General features: G+C 49.6%; 1 protein-coding gene across 8 annotated transcripts in view; it reads left to right on the top strand.

Moving 5' to 3' along the window:
- The window catches only part of ANKRD6 (ankyrin repeat domain 6), a 166,225-nt gene that overhangs the window by 121,762 nt on the left and 23,037 nt on the right, over positions 1–21,426 (top strand). For 3 of the 8 annotated variants that reach the window (XR_001512234.1, XM_006778258.2, XM_006778257.2), the window contains exons 4-13: positions 3,071–3,169; positions 5,026–5,124; positions 8,842–8,940; positions 10,297–10,395; positions 12,353–12,451; positions 13,661–13,738; positions 17,790–17,894; positions 19,021–19,155; positions 19,477–19,662; positions 20,130–20,282. Coding sequence is in view for 7 of the 8 variants with exons in the window: in XM_006778258.2 (XP_006778321.1) it covers positions 3,071–3,169; positions 5,026–5,124; positions 8,842–8,940; positions 10,297–10,395; positions 12,353–12,451; positions 13,661–13,738; positions 17,790–17,894; positions 19,021–19,155; positions 19,477–19,662; positions 20,130–20,282 (1,152 nt within the window). In the remaining variant the exon portion in view is untranslated. Of the gene's footprint in view, positions 1–3,070; positions 3,170–5,025; positions 5,125–7,539; positions 7,726–8,841; positions 8,941–10,296; positions 10,396–12,352; positions 12,452–13,660; positions 13,739–17,789; positions 17,895–19,020; positions 19,156–19,476; positions 19,663–20,129; positions 20,283–21,426 lie in introns of those variants that run through there. The other 5 variants (XM_006778260.2, XM_015557681.1, XM_015557682.1 and 2 more) reach the window with 5 other exon arrangements.

Genomic DNA, 21,426 nt, shown 5'->3' with positions numbered 1-21,426 from the left:
AGCCCACAACTTGGACATGTGCCCTGCCTGGGAATGGATGCATGATCTCTGGTTCATAGGTCAATGTTCAACCACTGAGCCATGCTGGCCGGGCAAATCTCTCTTTGAGTCTTGCTAATCCATCTAGAAATTGGTTCCTAAGGGCTGAACTAAAAGTTAGATTTAGCTTCTCGCATTGAGCTAGACTTTCACAAAGGAAAGTTATCTCAAGGGAAGTAAATACAGTAGATTCATGTTAAAAGAAAGTATTAAATGATGTTTACATTCTGGCTCCAAAGCTGCCTCAATTCATGATTTAGTGGCAGCTTGTGAAACACAATAAAACATTTGACCGAAAGCAATGCATAGGGTAGACCGTGCCCTAATCAGCAGAGGCCCTTTGTGAGGTGACTTGGGTGGCCGGAGAGGCTGATGCCACCCGTGTCCAGGGCTTACTGCTCACACTTTATGCACAGCATGGCGGAGTGGTTAAGTTTTGTTCTGTGAAAGGTTGTTCTGGTGGGTCCAAGGAGTATTCGTTAAAGTGCCTGCAGTTTGTGGGAATGTTAAAAGGCCTCTTACCATTACCAGTCTGGCTGGCCAAGTCAGTATTTACGCTGAAAGGGTGAGCCTCAAGCTCACCTTTCTGACCGAGAACAGAGTGCCAGATCAGGTCAGTATTAACAAATTGCACTCGAGGTCCATTTTGTGCAAATCCATCACCGTTCTGATAGGGAGATGGGCAGTCTTAGAAATTCTTATAGAAACTTAAAAAGTTAAGACACGGGCAGTTTTTCATATGATCACTTGTCTGGGCAATAAGTGTATGTCATCTGGAGACACTTCTTACAATGTTTGAAATGGATGTGAAATGGCTTGGCACACTGCAGCTGCTGCCGCACGGGCCATGGTCTTCTTTTGCCTGCATGTCCCAAAGACAGGATCCTCTTTGAACGAGGGGCCTGGGAAGGTGGGGAAAAACCAACTCTACACTTAATTTATAATGGGAATAATAGCGTAGGGTGCCGAGGGCAGGGATCTGCGGACAGTGGATGAAGTCCTGGTGATGGGGCTCCATGTCCTGACCGACACTGCGGAAATCTCTCCCAAGTTCTACAAATGAACAGTGAGAAAGAATTCTGCCACACAGTCCATTACAGCTCAGACTTTTAATAAATAGCTGTTTTTCCTGGTACAAAAAATTAAATGTTAAGTACAAAAAGTTGGGAGGCATTAAAAAGTATAAGGCAGAAAATAAAAATCACTTCTCGTGGATTTCTAAGGGGGGATTTTTAATCTAAAGAAAGTGAATTTGAGTTTTAAATAGCATTAAGTGCTTTTTTATTGTGATAAAATGTACATAACATAAAATTTACCATTGTAACCATACAGCTCAGTGGCATTAAGTACATTTACAGTGTTGTGCAACCATCACCATTATCCATCTCTAGAACATTTTTTCCAATTAAGTGCTTTTAAAGTGTATTGTTTTTAATTCCAGGGAGTTTAGTAAGTAGAACCAGAATTTCATTAGGGTTATTTATAGGTAGCAGAGCATTCCTCCTTGAAAAATCTTAAGGTTTTCTGTTTTATAATCATCTCCCTTTCCTCTCTCAGGCTAGGGGCCAGGGATGCCCCAGGGTGATTGCTCCTCTGGTTCTCCACTAGGAAACTTCATTTATGCAAACTCTTATCAACCAAATCACAGAACCCCAGGGAAGGGAGGGACCCTGAGGATCATCACCCCTCCTTTTACCAGTGAAGAAACATTTTCCACTGATCACTTACCTCCCCTGTGGACTTGGACCCCAGATTGGACTCCATTCGTCTCAGCTTGACATGCTGAGTGCTTGTCAGAGATCAGATGTGCTCTTAGGGCACTTCAGAACTCTCCTAACAGTCTTGACTGTCTTGCCTCTAAGACAGTGGTTCTCAACCTTGGCTGCACATTAGAATCACCAGGGAATCTTTTTAAAATCCTGATTTCTGGGCCTCATCCTCTGGAAATTCTGTCTCTTTGTTATGGGGTGAGGTCACAACATTAGTAACAAAGAAACAGAATTTCCAGAGGATGAGGCCCAGAAATCAGGATTTTAAAAAGATTCCCAGGTGATTCTAATGTGCAGCCAAGATTGAGAACCACTGCTCTAAGAGCATATATTCCTTTTCCCAGCTGCGATTAGAAAGAGTCAAGTTCCCTTTGGCACCCTGATAGAGAAAGAGGAGGTCTGCAATTTCAGGAATCTGATCACAGAGAAAGGGGTCAAATACAGCGTACATCAGTGAGGGTGTTGTCAGGAAAGATCAGAAGAGGCTTGGTAGAGATGTGCAGTGATGGCTTGGCATCCCTGGAATCCGGCGATGACACAGCATAAACCCGTCATTGCTCGTGGTCAGCACAAGTCAGTCAGCAAATACACTCCCACCATCAGATCATGAGTGCTGCTACCTGCATGGCAGGATGGCGATTTCTCTGGAAGCAGGGAGCTAGGGGACTCAGTAGGGCAGTGGTTCTCAACCTTCTGGCCCTTTAAATACAGTTCCTCATGTTGTGACCCAACCATAAAATTATTTTCGTTGCTACTTCATAACTGTAATGTTGCTACTGTTATGAATCGCAGTGTAAATATCTGATATGCAGGATGGTCTTAGGCGATCCCTGTGAAAGGGTCGTTCAACCGCCAAAGGGGTCGCGACCCACAGGTTGGGAACCGCTGCAGTAGGGAGTAAAGATTCCCGGCATTGCTGCCCTAATTGCATAGCACACACAGCCGTGCTCTCAGACCCACTCCTTACAGGTGTGACAGCTACAGCCCAGCTGAACACTGCCATACCCCGGGGCAGCAGGTGAGGGCTGGACCTTCTTTCTGAGGTTAGCTCTGCAGCCAAGGACCGTTCTGCGGTTGGCTTAACGTTCCCACTGAATAAAATTGCTCCGCCTGCCGCGTGTTGTCTACTAACCTGACCGCAAAGCCTGCCTTGCGCGTCGTGGTAACCAGTTTGCTTTGTGTGGGAGGTGCCCTGTGACGGAGGGAGTGGAGTGGGTGCTGGGAGAGCTGACTCCTGTTCCTGCCTCCGTGTCATCCTGCAGGGGGATCAGACCGCCTTGCACCGTGCGGCCGTGGTGGGGAACACTGAGGTCATCTCGGCGCTCACCCAGGAGGGCTGTGCCCTGGACCGACAAGACAAGGTGAAGTGGGAGGGGCCAGCCTGAGGACCCACACGCAAGATGTTATCATTCCTGAGGCTTATCCCTCAGGATTTAATATGATGAAACCAGCCCAAATGTACTTAGAATATCTGATATTCCAGTAAATGAAAAACATTTTTAATTTATTTATTTTGAAAACTATATATTTTATTGATTTTTAGGGAGAGGGGGAGAGAGAGAAACATCGATGTGAGAGTGAAACATCATTTGGCTGCCTCCTACACGCCCCACACCAGGGATCAAGGTAGCAACCTGGGCCTGTGTCCTGACCAGGAATCAGACCAACAACCTTTTGGTGCTTGGGATGATACCCAACCAACTGAGCCACACTGGCCAAGGCTAAATTTATTTTTTAATCTTCCCCCTGTTTTATGGCAGCAGTGGGCAACCACATAAACATAAATGGTTCCCCCACCCCCCAAAAAAAAAGTTTAGAAGTAATGATATGTTGAGGTGTTAATGGGGAAAGGCATGTGCCATGCTTCTCCCACCCCCAGCTGTTTTCGTCGTCTTCTCCTCCTCCTCCTCCTTCTCTTTCTTTTTTTGATAAGTGAGCTTGTTAATTTTTAAAACAATAGTGGAAGAAAAAAATAAGCAAAATAAAATTTTTTAATAAATCCCAATGACATATGTTAATACAGTGTTCTTAAATTGTCAAGCAACCTTAAAACATGGAACTTTCCAATGCAGAGCAATTCATCCTGTTTACTTTTTAAACACCTTTTTATTCAAGTGTATACACCGAAAAATGCACAAATACTAAGTGCAGCTCCGTGCGTTTCCGCTTCCTGAGCACACCTGCGTGCCCCTCGGGTCACGGAGCGGATCGTCCCAGCAGCCCCTGCCCCCCTCCAGTCGCTTTCCCTTTGCCTCCTGCTTTGTGCAGTCAGTCCCCCTGGCCAGGCCACACATCACCCCTGCCCTTTCCACAGGCCCCACTCCCTGGCCTTCCCCTTGTGAGTGTCGGCGGCTTTCCGCCTTGTCTTGGTGTGGCTGAAAGGCTAAAGCAGACCCTGGACACGACTGGGGAGTGTACCTGCTCCGGCCTAGAGTTGACTGCCCCGAGCCTGGAACAGCGCAGAGGGTGTTTCTGCTGCTCCTCTCCATGATGCCCCCTCCCCGAGTCCCACCCTCCACGCCCCACCCCACTCAGTTCATTGCACTAAATATATGTGTGTGTATGTGTGTGTGTGTGTGTGTGTGTATGGTTAAGCAAACGCAAGCTATGTTTAATCGGTTGGTTTTTATTTAAAAGCCACCTATATGGGACACTTATTTACTTTTTTTCACAAATCCTGTTTTCACAGTACCTGCTCAGTTCTTTGGGGCCCTGAGGCCTCTGGATTAAGTTGGGTAAAATTAGAATTTGGGGAAGAAAAAGGAAGGAGCAATCTACCTATCTGGTTCTTGGGCCCTGGAATTCATGAAGCTGGACTCTGTATTTGTCCGATCTTTGCAGGATTACCTCTGGGGCCAGGAGCAGAGCAGAGCCCAAGGGGTGATGGAGGTGGGAAGGAATGGACATTAGTCCTGGTGATGCGTTCTGTTCAATGCGACTGCCTTTCTCAACAGGGGTTCCCGAAGACACTTAAGCCCCGACGCCTAAGGCATCCATTGTACATCACGAATCTAGAATGCATCTAGAATGGTCCTTGTTAAGTGCTGTTTCTGGGAGAATGGAGGAACTAGCCACTCGCCTCTTTTTCTGGGCTCTGTGATTCCGATGAGAAACCCCAGTGGGAAGGCGTGTGGGGTGCCCTGAAAACTCACTCTGACGCATGGACGTTACGAGGCGAATGAGGCCGGGTGACGTGGTCTCTCTCTCTGTTCCTCAGGACGGGAACACGGCCCTGCATGAAGCATCCTGGCACGGGTTCAGCCAGTCAGTCAAGCTGCTGGTTAAAGCAGGAGCCAACGTGCTCGCCAAGAACAAGGTGAGGCCCGGCAGGTGCTAGAACTCATTCACAGGTGAGGATGGCTGCGGGCTCCTCCTCCCAGAGCAGAGAGCGCCCAGGGAGCAGGAACCAGCAGGGAAGTGGAAGCCCGAAACCCCGTGGAGAGCAGAGTCTGCCTGGTGAGCAAGAGAACCCCTGGGGCCTTTGGCTTCCTTTGACCTCCTCTGGCTCTCACTGCTTAGCCATTGGTTTATCCGCCTGCGTTTGTCCTCATGGAGGCAGGAGCGGACAGCAGCATTCTCCATCCTCTTTTCCTCTGTCTCCCCCTCCAGTCACTCACCACATCTCACCCTTTTCACTCCACCCCTCCTTCCGTGCTCATGACTGATGTGTCCCTGGATTTCAGAGGCCTCCCAGCAGCCTTATCAGCTGGCCTAGCCCCTCTGCCTGCTGCCCGGAAACCTTGCGGGAAAGCCCCTCCGCCGGACGCTGTCTCGGGCCTCCCCAGAGTGGCCTCCGCTCACGTCTGGAGCCTCTTCCCTCTGCCTTTCCCCGCATGTGCCTCCTGTGCTCAGCTTGGCTCACTGTCCCCTCTGATGGCCCACTCCCATTGGGGTAGCTGCTCCTCGTTTCTGCCTGTAGACCCCCACCCCTTCCCCAGGACAGGTCCCCACCCCCCGAAGGAAGATCCATGCGGCTGTTTCCTGCAGTGCTCCCGAGGCACTGCACACAGCCCTGTGCTGTCATTACTGGTTAAATGTTTGGGGGAAAGCAGCAAGCCATGTACCGTCATGTCTCCAGTAATGCCCGGCTCGCTCGCAGCAGGCAGGTGGCTGCTCCCTTTCCCCAAATTGGTACAGGTCTGAAACGTGAGTGAGTGAGTAGGTGGCTGCTCCCTTTCCCCAAATTGGTACAGGGTCTGAAACGTGAGTGAGTTATACCAACTCTGAGAAGTAGGTGGTTTCCAGCTCATGGATAAGGAAGCGTAAGGGGGAGCCAGTGTGTCCTGGACTGAAACATACGATTCGTTTGTGAGTCAGTCAGGGCCGTAGCCTAGCCCGGGTCTGTCTGCTCTGCCCCACTGCCTCCTGTCCTAACTATCGTGGAAAGCCACAAGGCCTCACTCCAGGTCAGACAGCAGAGACGGTTGGAAGCGCAGGTGAGGGGCCATTCCGAAAGAGGGACTTGTACGTTCTGCGCCAGCCACAGTCTCTGGGGAAACCTCTAGAAAGGCTCTTCTCCCCACCCCCACCCCCTAGCTTTATTGAGGTATAACTGACAAGTAAACTTTAACATATTTAAAGTGCGTACATTGTGAACAGATTCCTCCCATTAGGTTTATTAACTAATCCATCATATTTACATTTATTATTTATTTATTTAGTGAGAACACTCAGATTCTCCTCTTAGTAAATTTCAGTTATACAATACAGTGTTATCAAGTATAATCACCATGCTCTACGTTAGATCCTCAGACCTTGTTTATCTTATAACTAAAAGTGTGTACCCTTTTACCAAGGTCGCCCCATTCCCCCTGCTCCTGGCCACGTTCCTCTGAGTTTGACGTTTTCTTTTTTAAATTCCACCGATAGGGATACCATGCAGTATCTGTCTTTTTCTGCCTGGCTTATTTCAGTTAGCAAAAGGTCCTCTGGTTCATCCACGTTGTCACAAACGACAGGGTTTTTCTTTTTAAAGACGGAATCATATTCCATTGCATAAGAAGTGTGCTTCTTCCTCAGCAAGCTTCGCAGCCCTGATTGGGGGATCTGTCTTACTCCTTAGATTGGGGAAAAATGTCTGACAGTATGTCTCCTGGGTCACATTTTTAAATAGTAGGTTTTGAGGTATAATTCATATACAGTAACGTTCATCTTTCTTAAGTGTGCTGTCCTATGAATTTAGATAAATGTGTACAGTTGTGTAACCACCACCACAATCAAGGTAGAGAATCACCCCCAAAAGTTCCTTTGTTCCCTTTAGTGACAATCCCCCACTCACCCACCCCCTTCCAGCTCCTGGCTACCACCAATTTGTTTGCCTTTCGCAGAAGGTGATCTAAATGGAATCACGATACGCAGCCTTTGTATCTGGCTTTTCTCACTTAGCGTACTGTTTTTAAGACTCTCACGTGTGCTTACATGGGGGATTAGTTCATTCGTTTTGATTGCTGAGCAATATTCCATTGCATGAATGTACCATATTTTGTTTATGCTTAACTTTGGTTTTTCATTTTCTTGATCCAAATGCTTTTCAGCATAATTGATATTTTCTCACTGGCAAAATACAGTGGGGCCTTGACTTAAAAGGGGGGAAAGAAAAAACAACCACAAAAAATAAAAAAGTGAATCTACCCTGATGGCTGGGCCTGGGTGACCAGCTGCCCCCGTTTGCCCTGCTGAGGGGTTCCCCAGAATGCTTGGCTTTCAGTGCACAAACCTGAGTGCCAGGCCCCACCCCCAGGCAGAGTGAATCAGAGTCCCTAGACCGGCAGCTGTGCAGCATTTGTGCCGGCTGCCAGGGGATTCATATGGCGGCAAAGGGTTGATGGACATTATGCTCACTGAACCCTCAGGCTGTCAGCGCCTCTGGTTTCCTGGAGGCCACAGTGAGGAGGAAAGCCTACCTGGGCGGTCAGAGGTGAGGTTAGGAGAGGGAAGGTAAGTGAACTGGCAGCAGACAGTTTTCCCCTGTTCTTTTTTTATTTTTAATGACTCACTTCTCTTTCCAAAAGGTAAGGAAATAACATTCCTGAGTGTGGGCAGACAGTGCACTGTGGTCCAGAAGGAGTAAACTAGGTGAGGGAAGAGCCAGCAACAGGCAGGGTAGAAGCTTAGAGGCCACACAGCTGCAGCCCGACCCGGCTTATAAGCTCGGCAGGACAGACACTATGTCTTTAACCCCCTGAGCACTCCAGGCCTCGCTCAGACCACCCCCAGAGCTCTCCCCTCGCTGCCTCTTATTTGGTTACTTTTCTAGGGGTAGCAGCAGCCTTACAGGCCCTGCTCCCATAGCCTCACAGAGTTCTGTTTGTGACTTCTTTCTGCCAGGTCGCTGGGGCATCATTCTGACCTGGGCTGTCATTTCGATGTGGCATGTTGAAGGTAGAGGGGCCCTATCCGTATGCTAAGTGACAGGCGCAGTTGTGTTGCCTGTTATGTGGCGATCTTTTCCATAGTTCAAATTTTGTTTCAAGAAAAATACGAGAATGGACAATTTGAAAAAGGCTACAGTATAATCTTAGGTACCGTTAGCCTGCACGTAGGAGGTGGCCTGTTTTATCCTCTCTGCCTTCATTGGCAGTGTTGTAGCCACAGCTTTTATCCGTGTTGCAGTCTTCTCTAAAAGGAACATACCACAGGCATGTGCACAGCATTTTATCGTTAAGGAAATCCCCTCCTGGGCCCTGAGTCCATCCTCACAGCCTCAGCATAACGGGTCACGCTGCATTTTACAGGTAAGGCATTCAAGGCTGAGGCTATTAAGAGCCTTGACCAGTGCCTGTCAACCTGTAAGAGGCAGAGCCAGGCCTTGGAACCACGGTTTTATGACAGATGTGACTCTCGCTCTCTTCCTGTTTGGGTTCCTAATTAAACGTTCTTGCCACTGAAACCCCTTCTGGGTCTGCCCCTTAGGAAGCAGCGAATATGAGCTTTGACTTTTCTTCTGTGTCACCCCTCTGTAAGGTCTGCTCCGTGCGGGGCTGCGGAGCACCGAGTTGCTAACGTGTCCTCCCTTCTCTTGCCTCTCTCCAAGGCGGGGAACACGGCCCTGCACCTGGCCTGCCAGAACAGCCACTCCCAGAGCACGCGCGTCCTCCTGCTGGGCGGGTCCCGCGCCGACCTCAAAAATAACGTGGGTGAACAACACCGGCTTCTGTCCTGCTCGCTGTGTCAGTCACCTTAGAAAACAACCCTGAGAGCATTCTTGAGTGTTAACATCTAGAAAATAAAAATGAAAAGTGTCTGGGGCTATCTATAAAGCATTCATTTTTTGGTTAATTTCCTAAAGGGTCATTTAGGAGCATGAGAGGTGGAATCAGGAGACTTGGAAAAACTGCCTTTTCCCCATCCTTTTCACCTCACTCCTCGACCTCAATTTGTTTTATCATTTCCTATAGTGTGTGCTGGTGAATGAATCTAGGAAACCGCTAAGTGTCCTAAGAAGGTCTCTGCAAACACTGAATGATGTGTGCAGGGGAGGTCTCCTGATGCTACATGCCCCACTGCCTCTACAACCCAGTGAGAGGCATCCTGGGAATGAGCTGGTGGTCAGTAGTCTGAGAGGATGCCGGCCTGAGAGGTCACCTGGTGTCCCTCTCTCCGCAAAGAGCTGCCCTTCCTTTCTGAGTCCCAGGCCCCAGCCACTCGACGAGGGAACCTGACTGCGGCATCTCTTTAAGAAATGGCCTTAGTTGGGGGCAGACACATCGAGGGTGCTTCTTAGAATGCCCCGCACCTCGGCTGTGAGCTTCGCTCCTTAATCTGGGGAGAAAACCATGCTGAATGGTCGCCATCGCTAGACAGCACCGGAATAGAATGTGAGGAGAATGCCGCAGACTATCAGGACTTTGTCTCCAGTTTTGTTGTCTTTGGGGGAGCGTGGCCTGTGACCACTAAGGAAAACCCTGACCCTGAGTCTTTCTGACTCCCCTCTTTATGCCGTGCCAGCTCCCCAGACTGCACTGCTCCATGTGGGATATTGGGGTCCGACTAATATGGGATGGTGCTTGAATTTTTTAGAAGACATGTGATCTTAAAATCCAGCCACTTGCCCTGCTGCCCTGTCCGTAGAGCCATGACAGATCTCTGAGGGGAAGGCTCGCTCCCAAAGCAGTGCTCGTGGTCTTCATTCCGTGTACTCCCAGTCTGGCTTCTAGGAGACGGTGGGGTCAGTGGGTTCTTATCAGGTGCTGGGTGAGCAGAACCTGTCTTGGCTATTGAGGAGGTCTCATGGGGAGCATGCACCCAGCGTCTGAAACCTGAAAGCAGAGAAGTGCGTGGAGGAAGATCAGCAGGGCTGCAGACAGCAGCAAAGGGCTGGGAGTCCCCGAGCGGAGGCTCCGTGGGTGAAAGAGAAGCTTATCACTCAGGCCGACGCCCTCTAAAGAATATACACTAGTCTGCCAGCTTTTAAATGCTCTTCCTTTTTACTTTCTGTCTTGTTTTGTAACCACTCAGACCGTGCTTAGAGTGTGATTTCTGTCCGCAGGCAGGCGACACCTGTTTGCACGTTGCCGCGCGCTATAATCACTTGTCCATCATTAAGGTCCTCCTCAGTGCTTTCTGTTCTGTCCATGAAAAGAACCAGGTCAGTGCATGTGCCCTCCCCATGGCTGCCCAGCCCCTTCCCACAAGGCTCACTGACAGGCCTCTGAGCCCAGACGGGAGCAGAAGCTGCTGGGAGCCTCTCTCTGCCTGGCACTCGGCCAGTGGCCCTGGTATATCCGGCCTCCTTATCATCCCAGTGCATACCACCGCATTTGCATATTGAACATCCCCTGGAGATCCCGGGGTGGGGTTTTGTTTTTAATGTGATTTTACAAAGGAAACCGGCAAGAATGTGGCTTAATCATACGCAAGGGAAAGGCATCTCACGACTTGCGCTGCCACTTTACCGAGCTGATGGAGCTGCTGGTTTCTGTGAATTTGGGCACATGACCTATCTCTGTGCCATACAATGGGGGTTTGAAATAAAACTGTGATTATTACAGTGTTCCTGGAAATGTGCTTGACTTTCAGTAGTTATTTAGATTGTTTTTAAACAATTGATATTTATTGATACCTGAGCGATGCATTGTTTGGCTTTTCTGAGTTTGGGTACATTTATCTGAAATTTAAAACATAGAGCGTTATTCAGATTGAATATGCCCAGTTGTGGTGGTTTCTAACCCTGGCTGCACATAAGAATCAACAGGAATTAAAAACACCAATGCTGAATTCCACCCCAGCTTAAATGTCCAGAATATCCACGTAATGGGGTTTATAAAGAGCTCCTGGCCTGGGTGTGCAGGTAGGATTGAGACCACTGACCCGGCTCAATAGCCAAGTCATCATTCTACAGCCTCCCAGAGGATTCTGGTTCATCAGATTACCCTACACAGCCCCCACTAACCGGTGCTTCTCACCCGTGGTCGTGTTTCAGTCACCTGGGAGCTTTGAAAAATCACCAGGCCCAACGCCCCCTCCCCCGCCCCAGACCCTCCACCAGAATGTCTGGGGCGGGACCCAGGCATCGGTAGTTTTTAAAGCTCCCCGCCTGATTCCAGTGAGCAGCCAAGATTGGAAACCACGGCTACACAGCTCCCCGCCCCCAGCACACAGCTAAGTGACTCAGCAATGAAATGAGTCCCCGGCACACACTGGCGAAGGAGGCCTGGGTGACTGAATGCTCATGCTGTCAGGAAAAACGCATCAGAGTGCTCCACCTGATCACCTGATGGCGGAGAGCGAATTACTGTACTTCTCCCACGTTTGACTGGCTTATTTATATTATTCTGTCTGGAGTTAAAAAAGAACAACAAAAATCCAGCAACTGCATTTAGAATTGACTCACCACGCTGCATTTGTCCAAATCCTCCTTTCATAGTTGATTGTCTGAAAACATTTTTTTCTTTTGTAAAGAAAATACAGTGGGGCCTTGACTTACGAGTGTCCCGACTAACGAGTTTTTTGAGATACCAACTGTCCACCGATTTTTTGCATTGAGTTGACAGAGTAACTTGAGTTAACGAGCTCCTTAACGAGGAGCTCGGTCTCCGAATGAATTAAACTCGTAAGTCAAGGCCCCACTGTATGAACTTACAGGCTATTTGGTGAGAAATTGGAAACAGCTGGTGTTCCATGAACACTGGTTCTCAGCACAGAGCACCGTGAGCCTGCAAGTGATTCCCAGCGGCCCCGCACATCCTCATTCTAGCACTCAGAAACCAAGGGTTTTCTGCCCTCTCCCCTGCCTGGGCAGTGGGACATGGCTACCTGCCACCCTGCCTTAGTGTAGGATCCAGGTCTGACCATTCTCAACAACCCAGCCCAGCATTACTTTACCTGTGGCATCTCCAGTCAAAAAGGAGTGTGGTCATTGTGCATAGCTCATTTAGTTCGATGAACTTTAGAGAGATCCACATAACACTTGAGCAAAGGCCGCCCTCTCAGTCAAATTGTAGATTGACTTTGAAAAGCCACCAGCAGGGCATGGGACGAAAAGCTGGAGGGCTGTGGGCCATGACCAGATGGGGTTTAGCAAACTTTCTTCTGATTAATTTCAGGCCGGAGACACAGCGCTTCATGTTGCTGCTTCCCTAAATCATAAGAAGGTGGTTAAAATCTTACTGGAAGCGGGAGCAGATGTAACCATTGTTAATAATGTAAGTCGAGTTGCAGCAATGGTTTCTAAAGCCCTTTCCACCCCTTTGCAGAAGGGGCATGTTGTTGCTACCTCACCTCCTACAGACTCCGAGGGCACATAGCCTCGCCAGGTTCACTCTGGAAGAATGTAGGGTTCCAAAAGCCATAACCCCTGGGGCTCTCAGGTGGACTTGGGAGCCTCTTGAGTTTAGCTGCCCCATGAGTTGACAAGCCCTGAGGACTCATCTTTAGATTCCTGGCTGACATGAGCACACCCTGGTGTGAAAAGGTCAGGGATGTCTAAGTAAAGGGATGTGAACTGTTCACAGGTGTGGTCCTCAAGAAAATGGCCATATGGTCATCAGATTAATCATCCTCACAACTTCTAATTCCTTTTTCTCCAAAATCACCTTATCTCACTCACTCCTTTCTCAATATCTCCCTCCCTCTGCCCTTCCTCTACCACCCTCCTCTCCTCTCTCCCAGATCCTGTAGCAGCCACCAGCTCAGGTGCCTGTTTTTCCAGGCTGCTCTGTGGTCTGTGCCCTCCTGAATCAGACTCGAGGGGCCAGAACAGTTGTGTGAGTGTCTAGAAGTCACGGGGGTTGAATCCGGTGAAGGCTCCTGTGGGTAGTTTCCCCTCCCTCCTCACAGTTCTGGTACCTTATGGGTGGTACCTTATGGTACCTCTCCCCTCATGCCTTGAACACTTTCCCCAGGCTTGGAATCCCACTGTTATCAATTCTCGGTGTTTGGCTTACCCGCCCTAGAGCCTCCATTATGGCCAGAGCTTCCTCATTTGTTTCGCAATCCAGTTCCTGAGACTCTGGCTGGGCCCTCACCTGCCCGTCCAGGTGTCTTCTTTCCTGTTCTCCAGGGACATGTCATTGCTTGGCTGGATTTTATGATCCTTTGAGTTTCTTCAACTGAAATCTTCCACCTTGGCCCTGTCTGCTTTTCACCTTCCAGAGAGCATTCCAAGGCGGGCAGTGCCCCTGACCCTTGCCTCCTGGAGCACTCACTGCCCATGGGGTCAGCACTTACCCTCTCTTGCTGCGGCCTCAGGTGGAACTTGGTTCCCATGTTGGGAGGAGGCTCAAGAGCAGGGCCACGTCATATGCGTGTTTCGGTGCTGGTGTGACTGAGTGCAGGTTGCTGTCCCAGGTGAGCTACATGCGTGCGGGGTTGGTGGCCAGTGCTCACTTGTCCTCCCCTGTGCCCTTCCTCAGGCAGGCCAGACCCCGCTGGAGACCGCCCGCTACCACAACAATCCGGAAGTTGCTCTTCTCCTCACTAAAGCTCCCCAGGTAGGACTTCCTGCATTTTCTGCTGTATGGATTATGTGGGGCTACAAAGTCACTGGGAGTCTCTGGTTGCAATGTCCTGAAGCCAATTCAAACGGACTTAAACAGGGGCTCACTAACCAGGCCGTGGGAAATGTGGGGACCCAAGTGGGCTTCTGGGGTAACCGGCACCAGGACTTCAGGCCCAGCAGGCTGTTCTTCACGGATGGGCATGATTTTGTCTCCACTGGCTTCCTGGATTATAACTCCCTGGGCACTCAGCCAGGAAAAAGCTCCAGTTTAAAACATCGCCGGAGAGCTTGGGGCAAGTACCCTGAGCAAGTGTGTCAGGGGCTTTAGGAAGATGGCCACATCCATGGGACCATGTGGTCCAGGGGTGTTTTCTAGAGAGAAGTGGGAGGAGGGCCCATTCTGAGCAGAGGAAGCAGCAAATGTCTACTTAGAGCAGCGGTTCTCAACCTGTGGGTCGCGACCCCTTTGGCGGCCAAATGACCCTTTCACAGGGGTCGCCTAAGACCATCCTGCATATCAGATATTTACGATTCATAACAGTAGCAACATTACAGTTATGAAGTAGCAACGAAAATAATTGTATGGTTGGGTCACAACATGAGGAACTGTATTTAAAGGGCCAGAAGGTTGAGAACCACTGACTTAGAGGCAGTTAAGTACGGTATCATTTTCTTTTTATCAAAGAGTGGTATTTTGGTAATCGGTCAATTAAAAAAAAAGATGACATATCATTTGAGTTGAGGTTGAAATTATTTAAGTAATAAAGAAATTTTATAGTGATAATTTATAAGCGAGCCATAATTTCAGCACCCCGAAATAACTTTTGTTTCTTCATATTACCTTCCCCTGACACGTAATTTTTACATAATTGTGCCTACAATATATGCGCCTTTTGTAGTGTGCCCTCTATTCTAACTGTAATAGGAAAATGCTCTGCAGTCAGCACACTTATTCATCTTAATGGAGGCACAGTATTATTTTTTATTGCTGCCTGTTTTGTTAAACCATTTCCTTAACATAGGACATGTAGGTTATTTCCCAGTTGGAGCTATTCTGTGTTACAGTATAGTTAGCACTGATTTCCTTCCCACCGCGTTCTGACTACTGCTGCAAGGAGGTGCGTGTCAGGGAGCCAAGGAGGGCCTGGACGCCAGCCGGCTGCCGCGTGGCTCAGTCCCAGCCAGCCCAGGGTTCCGCACGGCCCTGTTGCATTTAAGTTTCAAAAACATGCCTGGTAGAAGCAGCTTCTGGAATTGGCTAATGTTTTTGTCTTTTGCAAAGTGGATCACCCTCTTGTGGGTGGAGCTGGTCCTTCTCAGTGGTCCCTGGAGGTGCACAGAGCCCCGGGCAGGTGCAAGTCAGTGCTCCTTGCGAAAAGGCTGCGCTTCTCTCTAGTTATTTACAAAGAACTCGTCAGTGGAGCCAGTTCGTGAACCCTGGACTGATTCCACTGACTAAAAAGCACAAGGTGCTACATGCTTTTCATCACAATTATCAGAATTCATCACAATCATCTGGCATTTCCATGTTTGGCAATTTGATGGACCGCCAGCGTGTGGCTCAGCCACCTGAAGTTCATCGAGTATTGTGGGTGGCTGATCCCAGGCACACAGAGACTGATGGGCCTTTGACCCAGCTGTTCTTCCAGGGCCCAAGGATCATCATCCGCAGACAGTTTTCCTGTGCAGTTCTCCTTTAGTGTTTCCAGTTAAAAACGACTCACGCGCCCAGCCAGCGTGGCTCAGTGGTTGAGTGTAGTCCTATGAACCAGGAGGTCACGGTTTGATTCCTGGTCAGGACACATCCCCGGGTTGTAGGCTCGATTCCCAGTGTGAGGCATGCAGGAATATATTTACAAAACAAAACAAAAAAAAACGGCTTAAGCAAGTTTTTCCACGCCCACATTGAATAGCATATAGGATGACATTTTTTGAAAGTTTATTTTATATAATTGTACATGCTAAACTCTATTCTCAACACAAAGAATGAACTTTGGAATATGCATAAAATTATATGCCTGCTGTTCTGTTGTTACAGAAATAGCCTTCCTGTTTGTTTTTTCTGAAATAAGAAATCCCTGTGCCTTGGTGCCTTAGTCGGCCATGGATTTTGATGGTTCACAGCAGAACCAAGGATGTTTCTTTCCAAGCCTTTAGATCAATATTTCCTGATTTCTGTGAATCGGGAAAAGATTGATATTTCATTTGGTGGATACATGATTTTTCAATGGCTGGTAACATGGTCTATGGAGGGATTTTTTCTGGTGATTATTTTTAGCTTGGGTGACCTCTGAGTGTCACTTCTCATTTTTGATTGACATGGTTCAATAGTGCTTCTGAGAGTGAACTTCAGGCAGAACCTGGTACTGTGTCCTGTTGTAAGTGTCCATTAAATGAGTCACTTCCTTTTATCAGACTCGGCTTTTAATTATTCTAAACTTAGCTTTAGAAATGGCTCAGGACAGTGGTTCTCAGACTTTTGGTTTAAGGACCCTTTTAAAATATTTTGGAGGCAACCAGGAGCTTTGTTTATGTGAATTTTATTCATCAGTAGTTATCATAATTCAAATTAAACTTGAGAAATATTAAAGGTGTTTATTAATTTACAAATTGGAAGTCCATTTTGTGTTAGTAGAAATAGCATTATCTTGTGAAAAAAAATATCAGAACAAAAACTAAGAAAAGCAACATTGTTTTACATTTGTGCAGATCTCCTTACTGTCCATCTTATTTAGAAGGTAGCAGGTTCATTGATTTCTGCCCGCTCTCTGCTGCATGACCACGTATGCAGCCCCTGGCAAATGCCCCTGTGCACCCTGGAGAGAGTGAGAGTGAAAAGGGCCACATCATCTTCATATTAGAACAAGTCTTAATCTCATGGCCCGGGGGTCCCTAGACTTTCAGAACTGCTGGCTCAGCGGGTGAGAAGAGGGTTTAAAAATGAGGTTTACCTGCAGGCAGATATTGTCAGGGGTTTTCCCTTTATGCGATACCCACTGCCCGTAAAGGTTCTTTTTGTTGTCATGGTGTCACTTGAACATATGAACAGGAGAAGAAAGTCTGAAACTGAGATGAAAAATACTTGGGGATCTTCAGAGAGCCCTTGTCTGTTTATATAAGAGAATAACATGTTTATTGCAGAAAGACAGTGTGACCTTGAAAAGTGTTTCCACCTTCTGGACCTCCTTGGTGAAAGGAGGTGAACCCTGGAAGTGGGAGCAGGGGCTGGGGGAAGGGCGTGGGGCTGGACCAGTGCTGGTCTCCATCTATACTCTGGTTAAGCGTACTCTGGGCATGGAGGCAGCTGACAGTGACTGAGGGTCTGAGGTGTGCCAGCCATTTTCTTTGTCTTGGTTAATCCCAGCAACTCTTCCTGTGTTTACGTTTGAGGAGATAGAGCGCAGAGGTGTCAGATAGCTTGCCCAGAGACTCTACAGCTGCTGGGTACCATCCCTGGGCCTGTCGGATTCCCTGTACCTGCCTGTGTCCATTCCCCCTCTCTAAGGGGCTGAACAAATGTTTCCTTTGGGGGAAAAGGTTCCTGCCCCATGGTGGGTACCATGGATCATAGATGTATCTCAGTATTATTTAATCAAATACATGACTTGGATATGGTTTGACCAAGAGAAAATCTGATGGGTCGTTTGGGCCCAGTGTACGAAGCTAGTGAGTGAGGCTGTGCTGGCCTAGGACTGCTGCTCTGCACAATTCCAGGGGGCGCCACTCATATCCCGGCCTCTTGCCTGTGAGGGGTGCCCTCTGGAGGTTGGCAGTGCACAGCCTGCACACCAACGTGGTGGCCCTGGCCTGGCACACAAATGCCTGTTACTGTCGTAGACTGGAAGCTGCTTAAGGGCAGGGACAGTGTCCAGCTCTGGGTCTGTAAAGCGCCCAGCAGGAGGCATTGCAGGTATGAGGTGGTCAGTGTGGATGCTTGGTCTCCCTGTTGGGCTGGAAGTTCCTGTAGTCAGAGCGCCAGGTCCCAGGAGAACCCCCTCTCGCCTGTGCTGCACCAGTTGTAACGATGCTCTTGCCTCCTTCAGGTCTTGCGCTTCAGTCGTGGGCGAAGTCTGAGGAAAAAGAGAGAGAGGCTCAAGGAAGAGAGGAGAGCTCAGTCTGTGCCAAGAGATGAGGTGGCACAAAGCAAGGTGGGGGTAGCCCTCCCGCCCTCCCCAGCTCCAGCCGCGCTCGGGTGGGAACTGCTGACTCCGGGTTCATCTGGCGGCTGCCATGTCCTCTGGTCTCTTCCTTTCGCTGGGGTCCCTCAGACTATTGCCAGTCTGTTCCCTTGGCTTCACGTCCTCCACTCCTCCTGGATTTCCAAGCGTGTGCTGCCCATACTTCCCAGCACCGTCATATGCTGGTCACTAGCCCGTGTGTCTGTGGCCTTGTGCTACCCTGTGGCCAGCACTGCCTCTCTGTCACTGCGCCCGTAGTCGTGTGGAGCAGGGCTTTTCTGAGTGTGGGGCCTCCCCTCAGAGCCACTTGATCAGAAACTCTGGCTGGGCCCCAGTGATCTGTTTGAACAGTCCTCCCGGGGGCTCTGATGTGATCGCATTTTGAGAACCACTGGCAAAGGCTGCTTCCTCTCTGTCCGCTTAGGCAGTGGCTGAGGCTGTGCAAATTAGGTAAAGATGCTCTCTGGGCAACAGGGGCGCATATGGTGACTAGAGTCTGAGTTGGATTTCAGTTCCCAGTGCCCACTTACCCCCTTGCCAGGTGCCCGTGTGCAGCTCGCACTACTATACACAGCAGCCCTGGACTACGCCACTCCCAGGAGGAAGACTAGGAGAGAGAGAGAACTTGGGGCACATAAAGGTTTATTCCAAATACTCATTCTTCTCCTAATTTGATTTTAAATATTACTTTATAAAGTTCTCACAAGGACCAGAAACATTTTTTTTCCATTTCAGAGGGTTCTCTCTGCTATGATTTGAGGATCCACGTGCGAAGAATGGGGGTGGTGTTTTGTTGAGATGTAAAAGAACAGAAATCTCCAATGCTGAGATTCTTGAAGTTCACGTTGAGTCAGATCTGAGAGTGTTTAGTTTGACACCTAATAAATAAAGTAAAAGCCAAACGTTCAACTGCCTGGGGAAAGTGCACGTGGACAGTTAAGACCACCACGCAGTGCCCTGTGTCTGAAATTTGTCATTGGCAAAGGTTCCCATGGGTCCTGTGGTGGATGGAGTCTTGCAAACAGAATTTTACAGCATTATTGAAAAAGGCCAAGGGGGCGAGTCGAACCTGTGTCTGCGCTCTCTTTCTCTGTAGGGAAGTGTCTCGGCAGGAGACACCCCGAGCAGTGACCAGGCTGCACCCAGAAAAGAAGAGGCCAGAGAAGATTGCCTGTCGGCCTCCCCAGAGCCCCGAGCAAAGGACAACAGGAGGAGAAAGTCAAGGCCCAAGGTCAGGAGGCACGTGAAAGCCGCCCAGAGATGGCTGGGAGCCGGCGACCGAGGGCCCTGGGACAGCCTCATGCCCAACGGCCAGAAGGCGCCTTCGCTCGCTGGCTGGTTTGGGGCCAGAGCACGGACATTAAACCTGGTTAGCGGCAGGCACAGGTCAGCTTGCTGGTGCATTTCTTTGGAATGTGGTGCTTGGAGTAGGACGCCATGAGATGAAGCCGGGCCGGGTTCTCTGCCCAAAAGTGGGTGAGACGGAGCCGCGGGCCAGGGGTTGGTCTTGCAGTTGTCACAGTGTTGAGGGTGCTGTCTTCCTCTCCCACAGGTGTCAGCATTTTCCGACCCCACCCCACCTGCAGACCAGCAGCCTGGACACCAGAAGAATTTACATGTTCATAATCACCCGAAAAAGAAGCCCAGGCATCGATGTTCACCCCCACCCCCTCCCCATGAGTTCAGAGCGTACCAGCTCTACACGCTGTACCGGGGCAAGGACGGGAAAGTGATGCAGGTACCTGCCGAGCCCCGTCGGACATGGGACCACGGCCTGCCGCAGGGTGCCTGTCGAGCACCATATCTGGGGGCTGATGTCCACTGTCGGCATTGGCTTAAATGGGTGTGAGCTTTAAGCAAAAGGCAGGTGGCCCGCCCCGCCTAAACAGTGAGACCCTCCTGCTGCTTGGGCCCAGGCAAACGGGGGTGGTCACAGATCTTTCTGCGCGGTCCCTCGGTGACTAGATAATCTTGAGGTCCCGGAGAGGATAAAAGCAGCCTGGGACTCCGTTACCCCCTCTGATTCTTCCGGGGGCCTCCTGGACCCAACCCTGGGCCTGCGGGACCTTCCGCAGTAAGGGCAGGGCTGAGCCTGTGTCCATCTCGGCACCCCCCTGTGCTGGCTGGCACAGGATGGGCACTCAGAACTCAGTTTTGGAAGGATCCAGATGAGTTGGATCGATTCCTTTTTTGTTTCCCTCTTAGGCACCAATAAATGGCTGTCGATGTGAACCCCTAATCAACAAGCTGGAGAATCAGTTGGAGGCGACTGTGGAGGAGATCAGAGCGGAGCTGGGATCGGTTCAGGATAAGATGAATGCGAAGCTGGGGCACATGGAGAGTAAGACCCAGCACCAGGTAAGCGAGCACCCCGCCTCCCTGTGCGCCAGGTTCTGGGGAAACCTGATGGGAGACACCTGGGCCGACCTCCTGTTCTGCAAACTGCCCTGAGCCTGTGGGTGGGCTGACAGGAAGGGGCCTGCCTATGTGATTTTGTTGAAGCCTGCTTATTTAAATTTTTAAAGAACATGTTTATGCTTCTGTTTATAAAAGTAATATATACCTACTAATGGCCTGGTGCACGAAATTTGTGCTCATTAAAAGGGAATTAATTAGAGGAAATATTTTGATATTGCTATTTGCCCTTTCTCTATAATAGAAGTGTCCGGCCGGCCTCACCCACATTGGGCGACACCAAGACCTGGCCGGCCCCACCCCCGTCAAGCCCCATCAGGCGGGGGATGCAGCTTCATGTCCTGGAGCCGGGGCGGGGGGCGTGGCCTCGGGGGCGTAGCCTCAGGTCCCCTGGTTCCGGCACTGGGATGGGGACGAGAGTCTCATGCAAGTCCCCGACTCTGCAAGTCCCCACCCACCCACACCTGCTGCATACGCAACCTCCTGCTAATTGGTCATTACGCGTGAGGGTGTCAAAACTATTAGCATATTAGCTCTTTATTATATAGATACCAGCTCAGGATCCAGTGAATCTTTTGTAAATTTGTGTTATCTCTGGGGTCTCTTTTACTGTAGAACAGTTCCTGATTCTTTTTTTCAGCTCCACCCTCCCCCTCCCCCGCATAATACTAACTTTTTAAAAAGTCCAGGCCAATCTATAATAATAGAAGCATAATATTCTAATTAAACCGGACAGCTGAACAACCTTCTGGATGTCATTCCGGACATCCTTCCAGACGAAGCCACAGCAGTGGGGGCCGAGGCAGAAGCGATTAGGGGCAATCAAGCAGGCAGGCAAGTGGTTAGGGGCAATCAGGCAGGCAGGTGAGCAGTTAGGAGCCAGCGGTCCCAGATTGCAAGAGGGATATACGACTGCCAGTTTAGGCCCGATCCCACAGGGTCCTGGATTGCGAGAGGGTGCAGGCCGGGCTGAGGAACCACACCCCCCCCCACTGCCCCATGCACAGATTTTGTGCACCGGGCCTCTAGTCCTATATCATATCCTATATACTAAAAGCCTAATATGCTAAGTGTCTGGTCGGCCTGT

The sequence above is a fragment of the Myotis davidii genome, unplaced genomic scaffold, assembly GCF_000327345.1.
Source record: "Myotis davidii unplaced genomic scaffold, ASM32734v1 scaffold269, whole genome shotgun sequence".
In the NCBI taxonomy this organism is placed as follows: domain Eukaryota; kingdom Metazoa; phylum Chordata; class Mammalia; order Chiroptera; family Vespertilionidae; genus Myotis; species Myotis davidii.
Note: the sequence above shows the minus strand (reverse complement) of the source record. Positions and strands in the feature narration are given on the sequence as shown.